General features: G+C 44.6%; 1 protein-coding gene across 1 annotated transcript; it reads left to right on the forward strand.

The window, feature by feature from the left end:
* The first annotated feature begins 1467 nt into the window (after positions 1 to 1467).
* On the forward strand, positions 1468 to 19351 carry sapcd2 (suppressor APC domain containing 2). Its single transcript, XM_080018017.1, has 6 exons — positions 1468 to 2340; positions 6596 to 6729; positions 16148 to 16294; positions 16417 to 16518; positions 17247 to 17363; positions 17530 to 19351. Exons 1-6 carry the CDS (start codon positions 1536 to 1538, stop codon positions 17656 to 17658), a joined length of 1434 nt encoding a protein of 477 aa, XP_079874143.1. The 5' UTR covers positions 1468 to 1535; the 3' UTR covers positions 17659 to 19351.
* The last annotated feature ends 1912 nt before the right edge of the window (positions 19352 to 21263 follow it).

Below are 21263 nucleotides of genomic sequence, written 5' to 3' on the forward strand. Positions count from 1 at the left end.
TCGTGTCTCAGCGTCCTGTGGTTTGAAGGCTCTCCTCTTTCCCAGAGAGAACAATCATACCAGATATCCAATCCATTTCTCATGAGCAAGTCGCAGAAATGTGTGTGCGTGTGTGTGTGTGTGTGTGTGTGCGCGCGCGTGCTTGTTCATGTGCACGGTATTTGTGCAGTGTGCATGTTTAATGGAGTGGGAAATTGATTAGCTTGTTGGGTTCAGATAATGATATGGGGTCCTGATAGCTTGGACAAACACTGCAGAAGAGCCTCTTCAAACACGCACAGTGGAACCTCTGCACAACCTGCTGTATGTGTTTGTGTGTGTGTGTGTGTTTGTGTGTGTATGTGTGTGAGAGAGAGCGTGTGCTTTTACTTGTATGTGCGTGACAGTGGGATACAGTGAGAGAAGCGCAGGATTGTCTGACCCTGTTAAGTCATCAGAATGAACCGAGGTCTCTCTCTCTGTATAACACACACTCTCTCTCTCTCTCCCTCTCTCTCTCTATCGTTACTGTAATATCTAATTTTCCACTTTTCCACATTTAATGTGGGATATCAACTATGATGGACAGTGGGCATTACATTTAATATCTAACTGCATCAAACGTTATTTATTGGATAGTGTTCATTGGATTTTGCCCCCGGGGAGGCAGCTGTTAGTTAACACTCGCTGGTGTTATTGATTATAGCGTGTTTGTTGGGTAGTGAGATATTGCTTTTTTCTACTGCCATTGCATTTGCAACTAAAACAAGGTATGATGAATATAGCCTCTTTAGCTTGGGCCTTTTTATATCACCATAGTGAGGGTTCATTGTGACAATGATGCTACATACATGTCGCCATTAGGCACGGATACATTTGCTGTGGATGGCAATAGGATGAGATTTCAAGTCTGGACACATAAGTGATTTCATGTGATGATCTGGACCCGGGAAGACCTTCTCCCCTGGTTGTGACTCATTGTAAGAAAAGACAGCAGAAAAGACGTTCTTCATTTGGCAGGACGTTGTCCGAGCAGTTTGCCCCGATCACCGTGAGAATCCCTGATTTTCCTAGAAGCGCGGCCCAGGGTGCAGTGCTACTTAACATAATGCTTTCAAGGGCATTTAATTTGCTTTCCCTTGCAATGAGGTACTTTCACAACTCCCACCACAGTAATCTTGCGGCGTGGTATTTGTACTCCAACTGAAGTTAAAAAGCTCCGACTACTTCCTCCACCGCTGCGTCCAGCACGGAGGGAGGCTTTATGAATCACAGATTGAATAACGTCTCCGCATTATCAATAACAAAAGCGCAACTCAAACTTTCTGCTGCCACAAGTTTCCGCCAATAGGCGGCCAGCTCGCGCTGCCGCCGACCAATGGCCGCGGCGCTTGCAGAAGTGGGCGCGGCCAGAACAAAAGTACCGGATCGCGGGGCAGCAGTTGCGAGAGTGGAAATAGACCCGTGGAGCGGACGATTTGGGGGGGAAAAAAGACCCGAGGAGAAGTGCAGCCCGCCCGGGTTTTAATGTCACCCAGCCACCGTGACGGAGCTCCATGGCTTCGATGGCGACTGGCGGCTGCAAGCTGAACGGCCAGTCCGCGGCGTACGGCAGGATCGGCGCAGACAAGCAGGCGAACGGCTTTAAAAGTGTGAGAATGCAGCCCACGGACGCGGAGTACTCCACGGACGGTCTCCCCAAGGCGTTCCTCCACAGCCTGAGGACCCTGTTCGACATCCTGGACGACGGCGGGAGAGGCTACGTCCACATCTCCGAGATCGAGAGCCGCTGGCAGGGCGCGGACACCCGGGAGCTGCCCGGCGGGGTCCTGGGCTGTCTGAGGCGGGTGGCCCCGCCGCACGGCTGCCTGACCTTCGAGCGGTTCGTGGCCGGGCTGCGGTACTCCATGCTCAACCCGGAGAACAACCAGCAGCACCACCTCCTCCACCAGCAGCAGCAGCAGCACCACCACCACCACCTGCACCAGCAGCAGCAGCACGCCAAGGCTCAGGCTGCCGTGCACCCGCAGCAGGCGAAGGCGGCCTCCAAGCCCGCCCCGCTGTCCACATGCAGCGTGGGGACCCGGACTGAGAATAAGGTCCGGCCCCTGGGCCCCAGCAACGGGGCCAACACGCAGCACCGCGCTCCCTCCGGCCAGAGCCGGACCAGGCACGAGGAAGGCGGGTACCCTTCCTGCGGACCCCCGGCGCGGTACAACGCGGGGTTCGAGAGGAGCGGGAGGAGTCTGGAAAGGATCCCCGTCGCACCGGTGCATGCTGGGAAGCAACTTGGCCCCCAGCAAAGCCGGGTCAGGACCATTGAGTCACTAGCGCTGGAGTCTCCCCAGCTCCAAAGACAGAGTAAGTATAATAATCAATAGGTAATAAACTGTGAGAATAATAATACGGAATTAGGAACACAAGGAGTCCAAAGAACAGCCAATCCTCACGTAAATCTACTTAAATATCCACTTTGATTAAAACATGAGTTGACTAATTATCACCTTTTAAAACACACACACACACACACACACACACACACACACACACAAATGCATACACGTACACACACACACACACACACAAATGCATACACATACACACACATGCACACATAAATACAGACACACACAAATGCACAGATGTACACACATGCACACAATTGCACAGATGCATACACACATAAATGCATACACATCACACACACACACACACACACCCAAATACAATTGCACATACAAATCCTAAAACTCACACCTACACATAATATTATGCACACATGTTTAAGATGGGGAAAGTGTATTTAAAAGCTACAATTTAAAAAGCTATAATGACAACCAGATTGAAAGAAAGCGCGATCATGATGGCTGGCAGGGTGGAAAAAAAATAGAATAAAAGACCCTTGGCTGTACCTTTTTAGGTTTGTTTCTGAAGGAGATAGCAGTTAGTTCTGAGTGGCACTGCTTCCTAATTGGATAAAAGCCAGTTAATGTTTGGAATTCCTGGAGAGATTCTGTGGGGAGTTCATTTTTGCCGTCTCGTGGAGGGATTAAAAGACCTGCAGGTCTTACACCTCCCAGAGGATGCCCAGGGCGAGCTGTGGAGAAGCATCCATTTTGACGCTGACTCCGTTCCCCTGCACTTACCCCCACATCGTCGCAGACTCACCGTCCCTTCTCGTTTCCTCTCACAACTCTGGGCCAAACGGCGGGGAATAGCCTTTCATTTGCTTTTTCTTTCACCCCCCCCCTCAAACGCATAGAGCTCTGTAAGTCTGTTTGAATTTGTCTGATTTCTACACAGCCAAGCTTGTCGAAAGCTATGAGTGTTACATCTCTCTCTCTTTCTGTGCTCTCTCACTCTGACTTTCACTCGCTCTTTCTCTCACATGCCCTGGGGGCCGTACTTCATCACTTGGACCAAGGACAAAGTTTCCAGTTATATATATATACAGACAGACAGACAGACAGACAGACAGACAGACAGACAGATAGATAGATAGATAGATAGATAGATAGATAGATAGATAGGCAGGCAGGCAGGCAGGCAGACAGACAGACAGACAGACAGACAGAAAAATTCTGTTTGTGGTGTAATCTTCCGCATGCAGCCAAAACCCGTTGGATTAGACCAGATTACAGAGTGCAGGGCCAGGCTCATTGAAGCACGACAGTGGGGAACCCCCCCCCCCCGCTATTTTACTTGAATTTGGTCTTATTCCAAAATATGTGGTTAGAGGTTATTCCACAGATGGAAATGATCGTGGTTCGTGCTAAAGAAACATTAACTAGATTACGTCCCTTTACAGGATGCACAATAAAGTACGGGATTTGCAACTAATGATTATTTTCATAATCTGTTGATTGTTTTTTTGGATTATTTCACTTAAGATCTGAATTTAATGTAGACCCCGAAATTACCCTTTAATAGCGTCATAATGTAAATAATATCTTAATGTCTTAATATATTAAATATAGCAGTCAGAAACATGACACTTTATTTTATCATATGGAACAAACAGTCATTCTCATTTTGGTGCAGTTAAATCAATAAACACATTATTTAATTGCTACAATTTCCCTAAGAATAATCCATTCTTTCACTCCATTATAATGTTGTTTCGTTACCATAATAATTAAATAATTTAATTTAATAAAAATAATTTAATTTCATCCCAAGATGCAACTAAATACCAATACCATGTAAATCCCTATCGATCTATCTATCTATCTATCTATCTATCTATCTATCTATCTATCTATCTATCTATCTATCTATCTATCTATCTATCTATCTATCTATCTATCTATCTGTCTATCTATTATTAATAAGCAAGTTAAATATCAACATTGGCTAATAGGTTTATTCACTTTCTTCCACGTAAAATAACCCACAAACACTATTTGACATAATTTCACATAAAAAAAATTGTTACACTATAATTACATATTATAGACCTCGGCCAATCGAGAGCCCTCATCTTTCCCACTTGACAGCCTCGCGCTCCCAAAAGGTGTGCACCCCGGTAGATGTGGCATGGTCTCAATGCCCCCGGACAGCATTCCTTTAGTATTGAGTCATCTCAACACGGAGAAGAATTTCAGTCAGATGGTGGCACCCAACCTGAATGCAGTCTGACAGCCCTCTACAGCAGCATGCACACAGAACATCCCAGGTAACATCGACACACGAGCCATCGCGTCTGTGTGGAATATCCTCTAAACATACAAAAGTGATTACGACACGGATCACAGACTGATGCGGGGGGCGGGGCCCAAGAAACTCATCTTGTGAGTGAAATACAAAAAGCGAGAACCACGTCAACTATCATAGCGCGATCATGTTTAATCGAGGATTGCAAGTCGGGCATTACTCTGCACTGACCCCAAACTGACTTGCTCTTAATGGTTCTGCAGAGATAATTGGATTGGAGTGGTATTCTGTGTATCAGGCTTAGGACACTTAATTGGTAGCGGCAGTGAAAAGCTATGGGTAGATATTGCCTTATTTCCTTTTCTGCCATGCTCATGATAATTTTCTTTATCTTGCTCTTCCTTCCTCTGAAGATTTTCTGTTTTGTTCGCCTATCATCTTCATTTTATTGGGTAATGGCACTGAATCAATTGATGCTATGAGTATTTAATTGGTAGTGGTACCAGTAACAGATGAGTGGCTTATTTATTTATGCCTTGGGCTGAGCATCCATTATGTTAATGTTAATATTTTAGGACTTGGTTATTACTCTGTAATGTTATTTAATCGAATTTAGTTTAACCTTTTTAATTTTACAAAGGGGACCTATTATAAAAAACCCACTTTTTCAGTGCTTGTGCACATACATTTGGGTCTCTGATGGACCTACTAACACACAAACTGTGACATCTGACAACCCAGTCACTTTTTTGTGGGCGGCCTTTGTCGGAAAACATGTCCTGAAACGTACGTTCAGATTTTTGATCCCTTCATACGTGACTTGGTGCCTCAGTAGAATTAAAACCTACCCCCATCTGATTAACTCCGCCCACGGCTGGAGAAATAATACGGAACAGCCAGCACAAATCTTTCAAAGGAAAGAAGAATTGATACCAACTGTCTTAAGAAACTGCAGACGATGGAAATTTAAGTTTTTCAAAAAAATAATTTTGGTGTGTGTTTCTTTCTTTAAAAAAAAAAAGTGCTGTAGACACTGTTGTTTCTCCAAACAAAACCAATAAAAATAGTGTGTTTTCATTGTAGATGTATTTATTTTTTATTTTCTGACATTTACATGAAAAAAAAAAAAATCCCCACGTGCAGTGTCCCGGTGTGGTGTCCTTGTCTCCCACAAGCTTGCAGAACATCAACGAGATTCGGAACAAGCTTTTAAATGAGGCCTTGTAGATCTAATATGATTGAAGATTCAGCGACTGGATCGCTTATTTCTCACCTCAAATTTATTCCGAATCAAATTTTAAGTACAACGGAACCCGGATGTAAAGCTCAAACCCCATTGGCTCACAGAACTCGGGGCCTCAGGAGGCAGGCTCCTCCTACTTAAACAGAGCGCCAGGAACACAATGGAATCAGCGGCATGTTAGAATGCCTAGAATGCACAATCTAATGCACACAAACATGTCCCCAAAACATGTTTTGGGGACCTTAGAGACCTATATTGACTTGTGTAAAAAGGAGCATAATAGGCCCAATTTAAATTTTTAAAACCGCTTCCATTATACCAATAACTTATTGGAAAAAAACAGCTACTATTCATAATATATTACTAGATAATTACGAGTTAGATCCTATCTATACTATTACTTTTAACAATAATTGAACTCTAATGTTATATCTATATTCTATGTATATAACTCAATGAAATGTGTGTAAATAAAAAAAAAAATTAAACAAAAAACAATTTTTTGTATTTCACAATTATTTTTTCTAAGGGTCCCCTTTTACACAAAGTGTACAGTCATATTTTTGATCCTTTGCCTGCATTACAAATGGCGCTGCAGGACTTATGAGTGTGATTTCAAGTCAGCACGCACGGAAGATGGAACAAGTTATTAGTGGCAGCAATCCAAACTACTCCGTTGAAAAATATGTTACAGTTAGAGTTCCTGTCTCTCCCGCTCAGGCATTGCGGAGCCGTGTTTACCGAGGTCTCAGAGCGAATCGGCGACTGGATTCACCGCCGCCTCCAGGCGACACGGGCGGCACCGCGAGGAGCAGAGGAGGCACACCATCTCCAATGGAGTGGATTACGGAATGGTGGGTACACACACATACACACACACGCACATTAATATTCTGGTAATCAAGATATTCAGGTATTTTGATAATGAATGTTTGCGTGAACACAGCATATCCCCCTAAGTCGGATAAGCTTTTTTCAATACACTTATTATACCACATGGAATCTGTGACATTTCGGGATAAAACATATCCGGCAAAGGCAGTAAGTAGTGATTCCCACATTGGACTCCTCTACGGAAAAGTTCTGTATGGAGTCTGTTTCCGCATGATGACTGTTACGGATACAGTACTTCATGTTCGCGAGGGGTGTCTCATAAACACGCGGCACTAGGCAACAGAATCGTTTTTTTAGACCAGCGATTCGCTCCCTGTCTCCCCGCTCCCCGTCTCCCATCCCCAGACACAATTACCCTTGCCCAATGTTATTAAATCAATTTGTCTTGCACTCCCTTCCTCCGGAGAATGAACGTTCTCCACCAGTTCTCCCTCTCCCTGTCCACTGGCTTGCTCCAGCTCCTCGCTGCGGTGCAGCCGGCGGGACAAGATAAACGCTTGTGCCCAAATGACACTGCACACCCACACCCAACTGTAAAAGACACGTGTAGGGTCTGAGTTGCATTTTTTCAGAAGAAAAATACTAACATCTAAGAATATAAAGATCTGTCTGCTGGACGTGTTTCAGATTGTCGTCTTTGCAGCCAGGCTCCACATTTTCTTTTTTTTTCCTTCCCGAAAACAAATACATGTAATACATGTTTGTGAAAACCGGCTATTTGAGCTTTGTTTGGATTGGGCTCCACCCCTTCTTCATGGAAATATTATCGCTTCCATTCCCACACTTCCATTCACAGCCATTCTGGCAATTTTCCGGAAATGATACCACTTCGAAAGTGGGGAAATTTACGGAACGACTTTACGGAACATCAAGACCTTTTCCCACATGATTCCAATACGGAACAATGCCATTAGATTTACGGCTTTCTTTGCAATGGGAAAGGGGCTAAAGTCTTATTTCAATGTCACAGTGTTTGTTACCATGTGATATACACAGTCTTCATGACCCATAAACCTATAAGAAAACAAGTTCGTCATTATTTGGATACTTTTGACTATTTGTTTATTTATTTTTGAAAATTTAACTGAAAAGTTGAATGTCATGGATGGTGTTGTGTCTCAGGGCTCCTTGGATCACTGAAATCAATCTCAGACAACTGTGATAATTAGTTTGCCGGGTGAGCCCAATTAAAGGAAAACGACTTAAGAAGGACGTTCCACATTATTAAGCCGGCCACAGGGTTCAAGCAACATGGGAAAGAAAAAGAATCTCTCTGCTGCCAAAAAGCCTCAAAAAGTTCAATGCCTTGGACAAGGTATGAAAACATTAGATATTTCACGAAAACTTAAGCGTGATCATTGTACTGTGAAGAGATTTGATTTGTGATTCAGAGCACAGACGGGTTGGTGCAGATAAAGGCATGATGAGGAAAGTTTCTGCCAGACAAATTAATCGAATCAAGAGAGCAGCTGCTAAAATGCCGTTACAAAGCAGCAAACAGGTATTTGAAGCTGCTGGTGCCTCTGGAGTCCTGCGAACCTCAAGGTGTAGGATCCTCCAGAGGTTTGCAGTTGTGCATAAACCTACTATTGGGCCACCCCTGAGCAATGCTGACGAGCAGAAACGATGGCAGGGCCCAGAAATACATGAAGACTCATTTTCAAGCAGTCTTGTTTACTGATGAGTGCCGTGCAACCCTGGATGGTCCAGATGGATGGAGTAGTGGATGGTTGGTGGGTGGCCACCATGTCCCAACAAGGCTGCCTCGTCAGCGAGGAGGTGGCGGAGTCATGTTTTGGGCTGGAATCATGGGGAGATAGCCGCTTGGCCCCTTTAGGGTCCCTGAAGGTGTGAAAATGACCTCGGCAAAGTATATAGAGTTCCGGACTTTCTTCCATGGTACAAAAAGAAGAACCCTGCCTTCCGTAGCAAAATCATCTCCCTGCATGACAATGCACCATCTCATGCTGCAAAGAATACCTCTGTGTCATTGGCTGCTATGGGCATAAAAGGAGAGAAACTCACGATGTGGCCCCCATCCTCCCCTGACCTCAACCCTATTGAGAACCTTTGGAGCATCCTCAAGCAAAAGATCTATGAGGGTGGGAGGCAGTTGGCATCAAAACAGCAGCTCTGGGAGGCTGTTCTGACGTCCTGCAAAGAAATTCAACATAAACTCTCCAAAAACTCACAAGTTCAATGGATGCAACAATTGTGAAGGTGATATCAAAGAAGGGGTCCTATGTCAACATGTAACTTGGTCTGTTAAGTTGTTTTTGATTGAAATAGCTTTTGATTTCAGTAAATATGACCTCGTAATGCTGCAAATTCAACAAATGACCATTTTCAGTTCTTTAGAACCTATAAAATGTTTTGAAACTCTGTTGTGCATAATAATTTGGAACAGTGCATTTTGAGTTTTTAATTTTTGAAAAAACTACTGTTATCATTGGGAGGTTTGTTCAATAACATTTGAATTATACCCTAACGGTTGATGACTTGGAAATTATACTGACTGTCATTTGCATCGACTATTTAGGAAAATCAGAGAAAAATATGATTGGCATAATAATTTGGAACGCCGTGTATAAGTAACAGTTGGTTGTAGGGGATGGTAGCTCAGGAGGTAGAGCTGGTGGTCTAGTGATCCAAAGGTTGCTGGTTCGATCCCAGGCTCCTCCTGCTACCATGCTGTAGTGTCCTTGAGCAAGACACTTAACCCCTAATTGCTCCTGATGGCTGCGTCCGTCGGTGTTTGAACAATTGTAAGTCGCTTTGGATAAAAGCGTCTGCTAAATGACTAAATGTAATGTAATGTAATGTAGATAGAAAACAAACCAAAAGGACACATTATATCTTGGAAAAGGCAGTAGAAAACAAAATAATAATGATTAAGAAAACTATACACCAATCAGCCACAACATTAAAACCACCACTAATGTTGTGTAGCTCCCCCTTGTGCCACCACAACAGCTCTGACCCGTTGAGGCATGGACTCCACAAGACCTCTGTGCTATCTGGCACCAAGGCGCTAGCAGCAGATCCTTTAAGTCCTGTAATGTCTATTATATCACTGTAAAAAGTGGAATAAAAGCATAATTTAAACAAGAAATATATTAAAAACCTAGAGAAGAAAAATAAATATGTATGTTGTTTGTTTCTGGCTGCTGCTCGTTGCGTCATTTGCGACACGACCAGATGTTAAACATGCTTGATATCTCGCCGGTGTAGGTGAACGCTTAGATCGCGTTGTGAGCAGTTCACACCACACGCTCGTCACTCACGGGAGCTCAGTTTGATTTTCCTCTGATCTGGGGTTTTGCTCGGCGACCTTCAAAAACATGTCGGCGAGCGGAAAGTCAGCCCCAGACTCACGTAGTCTGAACTTGGCAAAAGTTGTGAGGTGGGGCCCCCATAGATCGGACTTGTTTTTTCCAGCACATCCCACAGATGCTCCATCGGATCGGACCCTAACCCCGCCCATCCACATCATGCAGAGGAAAACGTGATTCATCAGACCAGGCCACCTTCTTCCGTTGCAATATGGTCCAGTTCTTACGCTCACCTGTCCATTGTAGACACTTTTGGCAGTGGACAGGGTGGCAGCATGGGCACTCTGACTGGTCTGCAGCAATTCAGCCCCAAACGCAGCAAGCTGTGATGCACTGTGTGTTCTGACACCTTTCTATCATAGCAGCATAAACTCTTTCGCCATTTTGTGCTGCAGTAGCTCTTCTGTGGGATCGGACCAGACTCTCCATGCACATCAATGAGCCCATGACCCTGTTGCCGGTTCACCGGTTGTCCTTCCTTGGACCACTTTTGGTAGCTACTAACCCCTGCATACCAGGAACAACCCACAAGACCTGCCATTTTGGAGATGCTTTGACTCAGCCATCACAATTTGGCCCTTGTCAAAGTGGCTCAGATCCTTACGCTTGCTCATTTTTCCTGCTTCCAACACATCAACTTCAACAACTGACTGTTCACTTGCTGCCTAATATATCCCACCCCTTGACAGGTGCCATTGGAACAAGATGATCAATGTTATTTAGTTCAGTGTCAGTGGTTTAAATGTTGTGGCTGATCGGTGTTTCAAAAAAAAAAAAATCATAAAAAAAAAAATAATAATAATTATAACGAAAATAAATTATTAAATGCATAAATAAAGCCACCCAAAAAATGCCACAGGACAAACTTAGATCCGCAAAACACCAATATGATGTCTTGATATATTGATAATAGCTGGAAAACTGCGACTGTAAAACATGTTGATAATAAACAGACAAATTTGTTGGTACCCTTACAGCTCGTTAAAACAATGCTTAATTCCTCATGAAAAGTGATGAAATTAAAAGTAATTTTCTCATGTATACCTGCACGCCTTTAGTATGTCATAGAGTAAAGCAAAGGAACTGTGAAAAGAGATAAATTATTGCTAAAGAGATCAATTATATTCTAAAATGGCCTGGACAGATTTGTTAGTACCCTTAGAAAAGATTATAAACAATTGGATTTGTTAGAAATAATAATAGTGATATTTCAAACAAACTGTTTTCTTTAATTGGTATCACACATGTCTTCAATGTAATAATCAGTCATTCAGCCTATTTAAATGGACAAAGAAGTCACTTTGCTGTTTGGTATCATCGTGTGCACCACAGTGAACATGGACTAGAGAAAGCAAAGGAGAGAGTTGTCGGAGGCGATCAGAAAGAAAATTATAGACAAGCATGTTAAAGGAAAAGGCTGTAGGACCATCTCCAAGCAGCTTGATGTTCCTGTGACTAGAGTTGCAAATATTTTTAAGAAGTTTAAGGTCCATGGGACTGTAGCCAACCTCCCTGGACGCGGCCACAAGAGGAAAATCGACCCCAAATTAAACAGAGGGATAGTGCCAATGGTAGAAAAAGAGCCAAGAACAACTTCCAAAGAGGAACAAGCTGAACTCCAAGGTCAAGGTACATCTGATTGCACCATCTGTTGCTTTTTGAATGACAGTGGACTCCATGGAAGAAGACCCAGGAGGACTCCACTTTTGAAAGAAAAACATAAAAAAGCCAGATTGGAATTTGCTAAAATGCATATTGACAAGCCACAATGCTTCTGGGAGAATGTCCTTTGGACAGATGAGTAAAATCTGGAGCTTTTTGGCAAGTCACATCAGCTCTATGTTCACAGATGAAAAAATGAAGCATTCAAAGAAAACAACACCATACCTATTGTGAAACATGGAGGAGGCTTTGTTATGTTTTGGGGCTGCCTTGCTGCGTCTGGCACGGGGTGCCTTGAATCTGTAATGAAATCTCAAGACTATCAAGGCCTTCTGGAGCGAAACGTACTGCCCAGTGTCAGAAAGCTCTGTCTCGGTTCGCAGGTCATGGATCCTCTAACAGGATAAGGACCCAGAACACATAGCACCCAAGAATGGATAAGAGCATAGGACTATTCTGAAGGGGCCTTCTATGAGCCCTGATCTGAATCCTATCGAACAACAACTACCTGTTGACAGGTGCAGAAGTCTAATTGAGAGCTACCGAAATCGCTTGATTGCAGTGATTGCCTCTAAAGGTTGTGCAACAAAATATAAGGTTCAGGGTCCCATCATTCTTGTCCATGCCATTTTCATTTGTTTTATTACGTAAAATATTCTGTTGGATCAAAAATCAAAAGCAAAGTCTGATTTCTATTAAATATGGAATAAACAATGATGGATGCCAATTTTTTTTGTGAGTTTCAAGTTATTTCAGAGAAAATTGTGGGTTCTTGTTCTTTTTGTCGAAGGGTACCAACAAATTTGTCCATGCCATTTTAGAATTGAATTGATCTCTCGAGCAATAATTGATCTCTTTTCACTGTGTCTTTGCTTTACTCTATGACATCCCAAAGGCATGCCGGTATACATGAGAAAATTGCTCTTGATTTCATCACTTTTCATGAAGAATGAAGCATTGTTTCAATGAGATGTAAGGGTACCAACAAATTTGTCCACGTCTGTATCAGGTTTTCACAGGTTTTGGGTTCCTGTGTGAAACGGACAAGGCTTATTTATATTTTTGTCAGGCCAATTCATCCAACACACCCACAATTCGCAACACTCGTGTCCTAGTTTGCACTTGAATCGTCTCGGTTCCCAGGAAGGAAGAATTGGAGGGCGGACCGACCAGCCACGCATAGCCCGGTATCAGGACAGGACTTGTTGTGATGGCAGTTCAAGTGAAAATTGGGAGTTGGGTGTGGAGGGATAGTGCTTAGGGGCATGGTTTGGTATGCAGAGACTAGGTCTCCCACCGAAAAGACGAGATGTGGGCCTATGCATGGATTTTTTTCAACTTCCACATCTGTGTGCATATTCCCACATTAGTTATTGACGGAAATATCTATTCTGTGTGAGTATTGTTGGCTTGTCGGGTTTGTATTTAAAGTTAAAGTCAAAAGTTTGGACACACCTACTCATTCAAGGATTTTTTTTCCCCCTCACTTTCCACATTGTAGAATAATAGTGAAGACATCAAAACTACAGGATAACACATGGAATTATGTGGGAACCAAAAAAACTGTTAAACAAATCAAAATATATATATAAGATTTGAGATTCTTCTTTGCATAGTCTTGGCATTCTCTCAACCAGCTTCAGGAGGTTTTCATCTGGAATGCTGATCAATTAACAGGCGTGCCTTGTTAAAAGTTCATTTGTGGGGTGGAGCACGCGGAGTGTCCCCGTTATGCACGGGCGCTAATATACGGATGGCGGCAGACAGGTCCCGATCTAGACCCGATCTAAGGTCTCCTACGGCCTCCTCTCCTCCCGTGATAAGCAGACTGCGCGCACAAGCAGCGACTTTCACTTTTGTAGCGTCAGACCAACTACTGATAACACGCATAATATTTTACAAATTACATTTTTTTTTTTTATTATTCATTTGACGAAAGTCTGTGCCGATACACGCATAACTCAACGTTTTTATTTAGGTTTCATGAAAAACAAAAACAAAAAAAATGCAAAATTATGGTGGGGGCAAGTCATGTAATCCGTGTACGCCCAAACACCGCGTAACACCAAGAATAATAACATAATAGAATAAGCAAAATCTCAAGAACTCTGAAAGTTCCTTCAAGTGCAGTCGCAAAAACCATCAAGGGCTGTGATGGAACTGGCTCTCATGGGGACCCGTAGAGGAAAGGATTTACACACATACGTGGCTAAACGACCAAAATATGACGTTAAGGTGATTGGAATCAAAGTTGTATTCCGTTAAGCAGAGCAGCCTGGGCCTTTGGAGCATTGCTACAGGGTCCCCATACGTTACCTTCCATTGGCTGTCACACGCCCCTCCCCTTCCTTTCCACTCGTCGCCCCCCCCCATGTCGCCCCTCCCACTGTCCTGTCCCCATGCTCATGCCTCCTTTCACGCCCTCTCTTTCTCTCTCTCTCCCTCCCTCTCACTCTCTTTCTCTTTCTCCCCTGCCTCACTGTTTCCCATTCCCCTCCCAGCTCCTTTCACCTCTTCTGCTCTCCCGTCCCCATTTCTGTCCCTCGCTCTCCTCTTCCGAGAGTTCCCTTTCCTTTCCTCTCTGTCCGTCTGGAGAGACGGAGTGATCGATCCCACTCCTTCTCTCCCTCTCCCACCCTTCCCTCCCCCCGACCCTCCCACCCTGGCCGGCTTGGCCTGCTGCTGCCCTGATGGTAGTGAGCCGGGCTGGGCCCAGGGGCCTGGTGGAACCAGGGGACTCGCTCGGCCAGCCTGGCCCGACCTGGACGGCCGTGTGGGCCGCCTACACCACCGTGTTCATCCCTCTCAGCAGCAGCCTCTACAGCAGCAAGGCCCTGCACTTTTTCCTCTGGGTGAGTAGGAGAAACGTTCGACGGAAGGGCTCCGGATGAGGCCGAGACGGCAGGATGGTTTTTGCGCGAAGACATCGGTGGCAAAATCGCTGTCTTTGAGAAGGTTGGGAAATGTGTGTGTGTGTGTGTGTGTGTGTGTGTGTGTGTGTGTGTGTGTGTGTGTGTGTGTGTGTGTGTGTGTGTGTGTGTGTGTGTGTGTGTGTGTGTGTGTGTGTGTGTGTGTGTGTGTGTGTGTTTCGACACTTACAGATGTGTATGTTGGCTCTTTTAATATTTATTCGTGAGATTGGGCGATACAAGGGGAGATAAGGGAGAGTATCAGGTGTCATTAAGCTCAACTACTGGGCGATCCAGTGTTTGTGTTGGACGGAACTGTATCGGCTGCGCCTTTCTCATTCTGTTTGCCGGGAGATTAGAGAAGTGACCGAGTGGGAAGTTCACTTGTTGCGAACCCGAGTTCTCATTGGATTTCGGCCCCTGCTCGTCGGAGCGGCTTTGTTTACGCTTCAATAGGACATAGTTGTGTGTACTTTTTTGGCGAAGCCATGTTTACAGATTCTCTCATGACACTGTTTGTGTTGCTAGTGGGGTTTTTTCTAACTGCTTATGGAGATGTCCCAGCCACCGGTGGCCCCCCACTCACTCACACACACACACACACACACACACACACACACACACACACACACACACACACACACACACACACACGGCCTGACACTGTAGGTCATGCTTCATTCCAGTCACAAAACCCCGCTCTAACCCCTCCCTGCTTTCCTCTATGTGCACTCTCTCTCTCTCTCTCTCTCTCTCTCTCTTTCTCTCTCACCCACACTGTATTCACCCATTCATCCATTTACCCCCGTAAAAAGGGGTACATCTCCCCGTCCAAATGGACCCGTCTGAATTGGCCGAATATGGCCGCGTTTCTCTGCGTCGGGGGGCACGGAATGGAGCCACGGGCTTTATTTAAAGAGCCGTGGAGAATGGAAGAAGGGATGGATGAGTGGATAGAAAGATGACATACACAGGTGGCTGCATGCCAGCAGTGGGGCCTGGGCTGTGGCAGTGTGCTGCATGGATACTGGCCTGGTCAGCACAACTGAATGCAGCCTTACTGGGGAGCGGACACACGCACGCGCACACACACAGACTCACGCTTGCACAACACATACTAGGGTCGCCATAGTTGAAGTGGGTCCGCTGTTTACCCCATTCTTGGGTTGCTGTGCAGTTGCCATGACGCTGGTCTGATTGCTTCTCCCGACATTGTCTCCGTTCAGGATAGGGTGAGAGGCAGCCACAGTCAGTTCGCCGCCATTGTCTCCGGCAGCACAAAAGAGGCTGCTGCAGATGTCCACATGGGAGTTTGTCAGACACTTCATCCAACGATTCGCAACAAAATCCAACTGATTCAAATCTTTTCTTTCTCTGCAGGTGCAATTGCCGATCTCACCAAGCTTTTCCGTCAAATCTCGAGCCCTTCCGTGTCTTGTAACCTCGCTCCGTCGTCTCTCTTCCGCCTCCCGCAGCTGAAGCAAATGAAGGAGCTGGAGCAGGAGAAGGACACGCTCCTGGCGGGCATGGAGGTGGTGGAGCGGGCCAGGGACTGGTACCAGGGGCAGATTCACAACGTCACGGAGAGACAGCGGCAGGTCGGACAAAGCAACCACTGCACGGTCGGTACCGCGGGGGAAGCCTCAACCGGTTTTCTGCCGAAATGGACCGCGTTGCATGTATGACATCGTACACGGACAGCTTCGCTTGATTGACGATGTTGTGTTTGTATCTTATCGACCAGGATTTCTTCACTGAAGCCAGTCAAAGTCGCATGAATGTTCTACTTCCCAAGCTGCAGGAAGTCAATCGCTGCCTTAATGACCTCATCTCTTGCACTGGGATGGTGGGTATTAGAATTAAGAATTAAGAATTAAGAATCTTTATTTGTCACATGACCGCACTACAACACATGCATATATATATATATATATACACACACACGCACATGCTTTTTTGGGTGGTGGGCAGTGAAATGTGGCCTCTGCATTTTTCCCATCCTGGCTTGTCCTTCCTCCGGGGGGGCAGCCAGGAGCAGGGGGCAGCGTTCGTCAACGCGCCCGGCGACCTGGTACCAGGTGTTCATCGCTGGTCAGACGATTAAGACCTTCTACGAACGTTTATTTTTATGTTTTAAGCCTGTTTTTGTGTTTGTCTTAATTATTTAACTTTGTTAAATCTCTTTCGATTATTGTAGTGGTGTTCTAGTGTGTACGTGTGTGTATAAGAATTTTATTAATTGGTTTCTATTTGATATGTAGTATGTTTCAGTGGGTTTTTTTCTGTTTTTGATGAAAGCACGAGTTACATCGACATATAATATATTCTTTGATCTCAATAAGGCAAAGAAGACGTATTCTAAAAGTCAATTGAAAATATATAGATTTAAGTAAAAAAAATAAAAATCCCTTTTTCCTGAATCACGTCACCTGGGCCAGATCTGTCTCTCGAGCGCTTACCTCAAACCGCTTTGACAGGACGACGTGTAGAAAGACTAAGAATCTTCTAGGCTCACGTCAACAGAGTTCACGCAGTAATTAATGGTAATTCCTCCGGTTTCCCCCCCTAACGCAGTCATTTCCTTCCGCCGGAGCTCCGACTGCGGCTCTCTCCTCCAGCTCCCTGCCTCCAGCTCCGGCCCCTCCACAAGCCATCCAGCGCCTGAAGGAGCAGAACCGTCTCCTCACGCAAGTAAGTCACGTTCATTATAATGCGCGTGTAACAGGTATTTCTCACCGTACTCTCTACAGACATACTACTCTGTACCTTCCTATAACCCCTGGTTCCAGGCTCTGGTATTGCTGACACTAGGCCTTGGACTCACTCTCGTTCGTCCCACGTTCTTCACTTTCTCCAGGAGGTGACTGAGAGGAGCGAGCGGATCACTCAGCTGGAGCAGGAGAAGTCGGCGTTGATAAAGCAGCTCTTCGAGGCTCGCGCTCGCAGCGCGCAGGAAACCAGCGCCATGGATTCGACCTTCATCTAGACACACTTTCACCTTATTGTAGACCGTCACACGACCATGACACCACCGTTATCCGATCAATACGTGAGGACCGGATTATGATCCGGTCCCTCCGCCCGCCCTGGTCTCTAGACTGAAGCAGCCCTCCCGGGGGGGTGGGGCATAGCCGGACCCCCCTAGCCCACTACAGACTGCATGCCCAGACCTTAGACTGCAACTTACCCCACGTACTACTCCAGCCCGAAACCACAGAAATGCACTACGGACTAAGTGGAGGCGAACACTTTGAGGAACACTATTTGGACTCCAGAGTATCCATCTCCCGTGGGGATCAAAGATCCTACCACTGCCACTGCCACTCCCACCAAGCTGGAAGCTCTTTCACAGGACCCCTACTTGGGGGCGGGGATCTGCCGAGATCCCTCCGCTCAAACACTCCGGGATCTAAATGTACTTTACCCCCACGAAGGATCCAGGACTCGCCGGCTCCCGGCGCACCCCCCCGAACACTTATGTTTACGCCTTCTGCGCGACTGCACTATCCGCATTAAGGAAGACACAAACCTCAGAACTTCGCAGAGGATCTAATGAAGTCCGATACTGTTGCTGTACAGTTATACACGCTGGAGTGATTTTCATTGGGCATCGCCGAACAGGAAAACCAATCATCCGCTTCACCTGCTTGCTGTGAAATAATAATAATAATAATAACAACGTTTTTTGTTTTTTTGTGAGTCTTGAATCCAAAATTGTTTGCCCGTGTCTCAATATTCATTCCCTTTGCATATTTTAGAAAGTAATGTAAATGACTGACTGCTTTATTGAGTGCTTTACATTCAGGCCTGAGAGACGACGGCTCTATCCTATATCGTCACTTGTATGCATACACAAAGCTGTTCTATTAGCATTGCAGCGCGTCGTTTGTTAGTTTGCCTCGCTTATAAGAACATTATCGGGAGATAATAATAAAGGTACTGGGGGAACACCTGTACAAGCCAAGGAGATGTAGTTGTGAAGGTGACGGGAGAGGAGTTTGCACGTAGAAGAGACTTGAAGAGGATACTGCCATCGCGGTATTCATTGAATGTGTGGGAGACCCCGCCTTGTCCCCCCGTGGACCGGTTTTGGGGAGCTCGGATTTAAGCGCCGAAGGGTGGAACTGGGGTTGCTAATGACTCCTTGGTTGGTAGGCTTTTAATGACATGTTAAAAAAAAAAACAAAAAAAAAAAACTGGCTCTTTAGTGCCACATACCCTCTTTCTCTTGTCAAATAATTTTTTTTTTTTTTTTTTTTTTTTTACTATATCAGAAGAATTTGTCAAATAGCATCTATTTCAAAATATTTGACATTCTGAAGAGATTTCTGCTTATACTACCTGGAGATTATACTTTATAAAAACTTTCCCTCGCAACCAGCGACGTGCTGGAATGGAACGGTACCATGCCCAGTTTTGAGGAAAAAAAACTATTTGCTCAAATGTTTACAAGAGGTTTTAGATAGTGGGCAGGCGTAGGGAACATACAGTATATTTAGTTTTTTATGGAACGATATGGTACTGTTGGGACTGCACGTAAACTAGTTAATGTGTACTGAAGTAGATTTTCCCGCGTGTTTGACTGTACGTCTGTGATTCTGTTACAACACGCAACCCTATCCTCTGCTTTGTTTGATTCCAGCTTCCAAATGAACTGTAACATAATAAAAAAAAAACGAACGGTGCAAAAGAGCTCATGTGCGTCCTTTTTCTGTTTGGTCATTTGGAGTGGTATTGGAAAAACTGCAGAATCTGGCAAACATCTGGTAAATGCCCCCCATATGTGAGGACTACACCTCTCTGAACCAGACCCCAGCGTCAGTGACGGAGAGGTAAATAAAACCAGATCGAGTTTCGGCAGGTGTTGAGCAAAGCAGCTCAAATGCCATCCCAAAAAAATACAGCAGAGACAATTAAATACTTAAACAGACACAAATTAATGAAATTAAAAAATATGACGGAGGATTTAAATCTGGATGAAATATCGAGATGTTCTACTGTTCTATCTAAACAATACAATACAATTCTTAAGAGTACATGCATGCATGCATAGATATAGTATTCTATGAATAAAAATAAAAAATTAACTTAAGTCCTGAAACAAGAAATAGAAAAACAGTTCTGGTCATTTCCTGGAAGTTAATAGAGAACAAAGGGTGTATGGAAAGGTCATCTTAATCTTCCATCTTCAAATAAATGCAACAACACAGTCGAACATTTTCAAAATAGTATTTCACTAAATATTTTAACAATGAAATGTATTGTAGTCCATCCTAACAATGACCAGGGACCCATCAGGCTGGCCGAGGAGACCACGGTCCCCGCTCTGCACCCAGAACCGACAGCCATCACGCCTCAGAGCCCTGACAGGCTGGTGTAACAGATTACACCTTGTTGCACCAAACTTCACAAGTGATCTTCTGGACTGTTGCATCACTTGTTTACCACCAAATTTCCGTAAGGCACCAATGGTTGGTTGCATCATTGCCAATCGCGGTGAATGGATATGGCTTGCCATGACTTGCTGCATCTTCGGAAACACACCATGGAAACTGGTTATTTTCACTCTTCGTGTATTGATATATTTCACAAATAACTTGGATCACAATAAGATACGATAAACCCAACATTGGCATATATTTATATATATTCAGTGCCTGCAGCGTATTTTAAAGGAGGCAGAGAAACGGATATCATGACTAGGCTAGTGGGAGATCATCCAAGTTCCCCGCCCCCGTCCTAGAGTCGTCATTGGCTGCAGCTTCATCCCTGAAGTGTTGGGTCATCACAGGCAGGTCCTCGGCGCCTCTCCTCGGAGGCTCCAGATCCAAATTCACTCAAAGGAGCCCGAGGAAGACAGGAGTCCGACGGAGGAGGTCGCATTGCTCACCGTCATCAGCACCACACACTTCAACTTCAGGTATGATCTGAACGACGATTGACATCGATAATCTTTATTCGTAGTTTTTCTATGGGTTGTAGAGGGTGTTGATTCATTCATATTTTCATATTGTGTATGGAGGAAATATTACACTTTGTGTAATTGGATTTTGAATATTAGGAGGACAGTGGGACTTATGGTGAGACTGTGCATACGTTGCCCTTGGAGACAAAGATAAAAGTTGTGTTTGCATGGAAATTAACAGCCATTCTTATAGCCTTTCACGGACGCATGAGTATATACAGTATACTGTGTATATATATATACATACACAGTTGAAACCGCTTATAATGATCATGGTTACAGTGATCATATATGGATATAAAAGCTTGGGGCTGAATCATTCCTCATTTCCATTTTTAATCTTTGCCTCGCGATAACCCATCAGCAGACTTTTTGCATAGCACCGGTGCAGCATCCCCCCTCCCCCCAATAATTTCCTTAAAATCTTCTTCATTAATCATTTGTGCGCCAATTATTTGAAGTTTAAAATTGACTTAAGACTGATAATTTGTGAAACACATAAGTGTGGGGCAGTGTAAATGGAGAACAGAATGGGAGCGAGCTCCACACTGTTTCCCCCTTTCTCAAGAAAAACAAAACAAATACAAACAGTGTTTTTATTTTAGATGTATTTATTTTCCTCCGTT

Source organism: Zeus faber, assembly GCF_960531495.2.
Source record: "Zeus faber genome assembly, chromosome: 17".
NCBI classification, from domain to species: domain Eukaryota; kingdom Metazoa; phylum Chordata; class Actinopteri; order Zeiformes; family Zeidae; genus Zeus; species Zeus faber.

What these genes read in the sequence shown, in the direction of transcription:
- sapcd2 (XM_080018017.1), top strand. Translation starts at nt 1,536, where the DNA reads ATGGCTTCGATGGCGACTGGCGGCTGCAAGCTGAACGGCCAGTCCGCG. An exon ending in ATGGAGTGGATTACGGAATG is followed by an intron (nt 6,730 to 16,147) that starts GTGGGTACACAC and finishes CGCCTCCCGCAG; the next exon opens with CTGAAGCAAATGAAGGAGCT. An exon ending in AGAACCGTCTCCTCACGCAA is followed by an intron (nt 17,364 to 17,529) that starts GTAAGTCACGTT and finishes CACTTTCTCCAG; the next exon opens with GAGGTGACTGAGAGGAGCGA.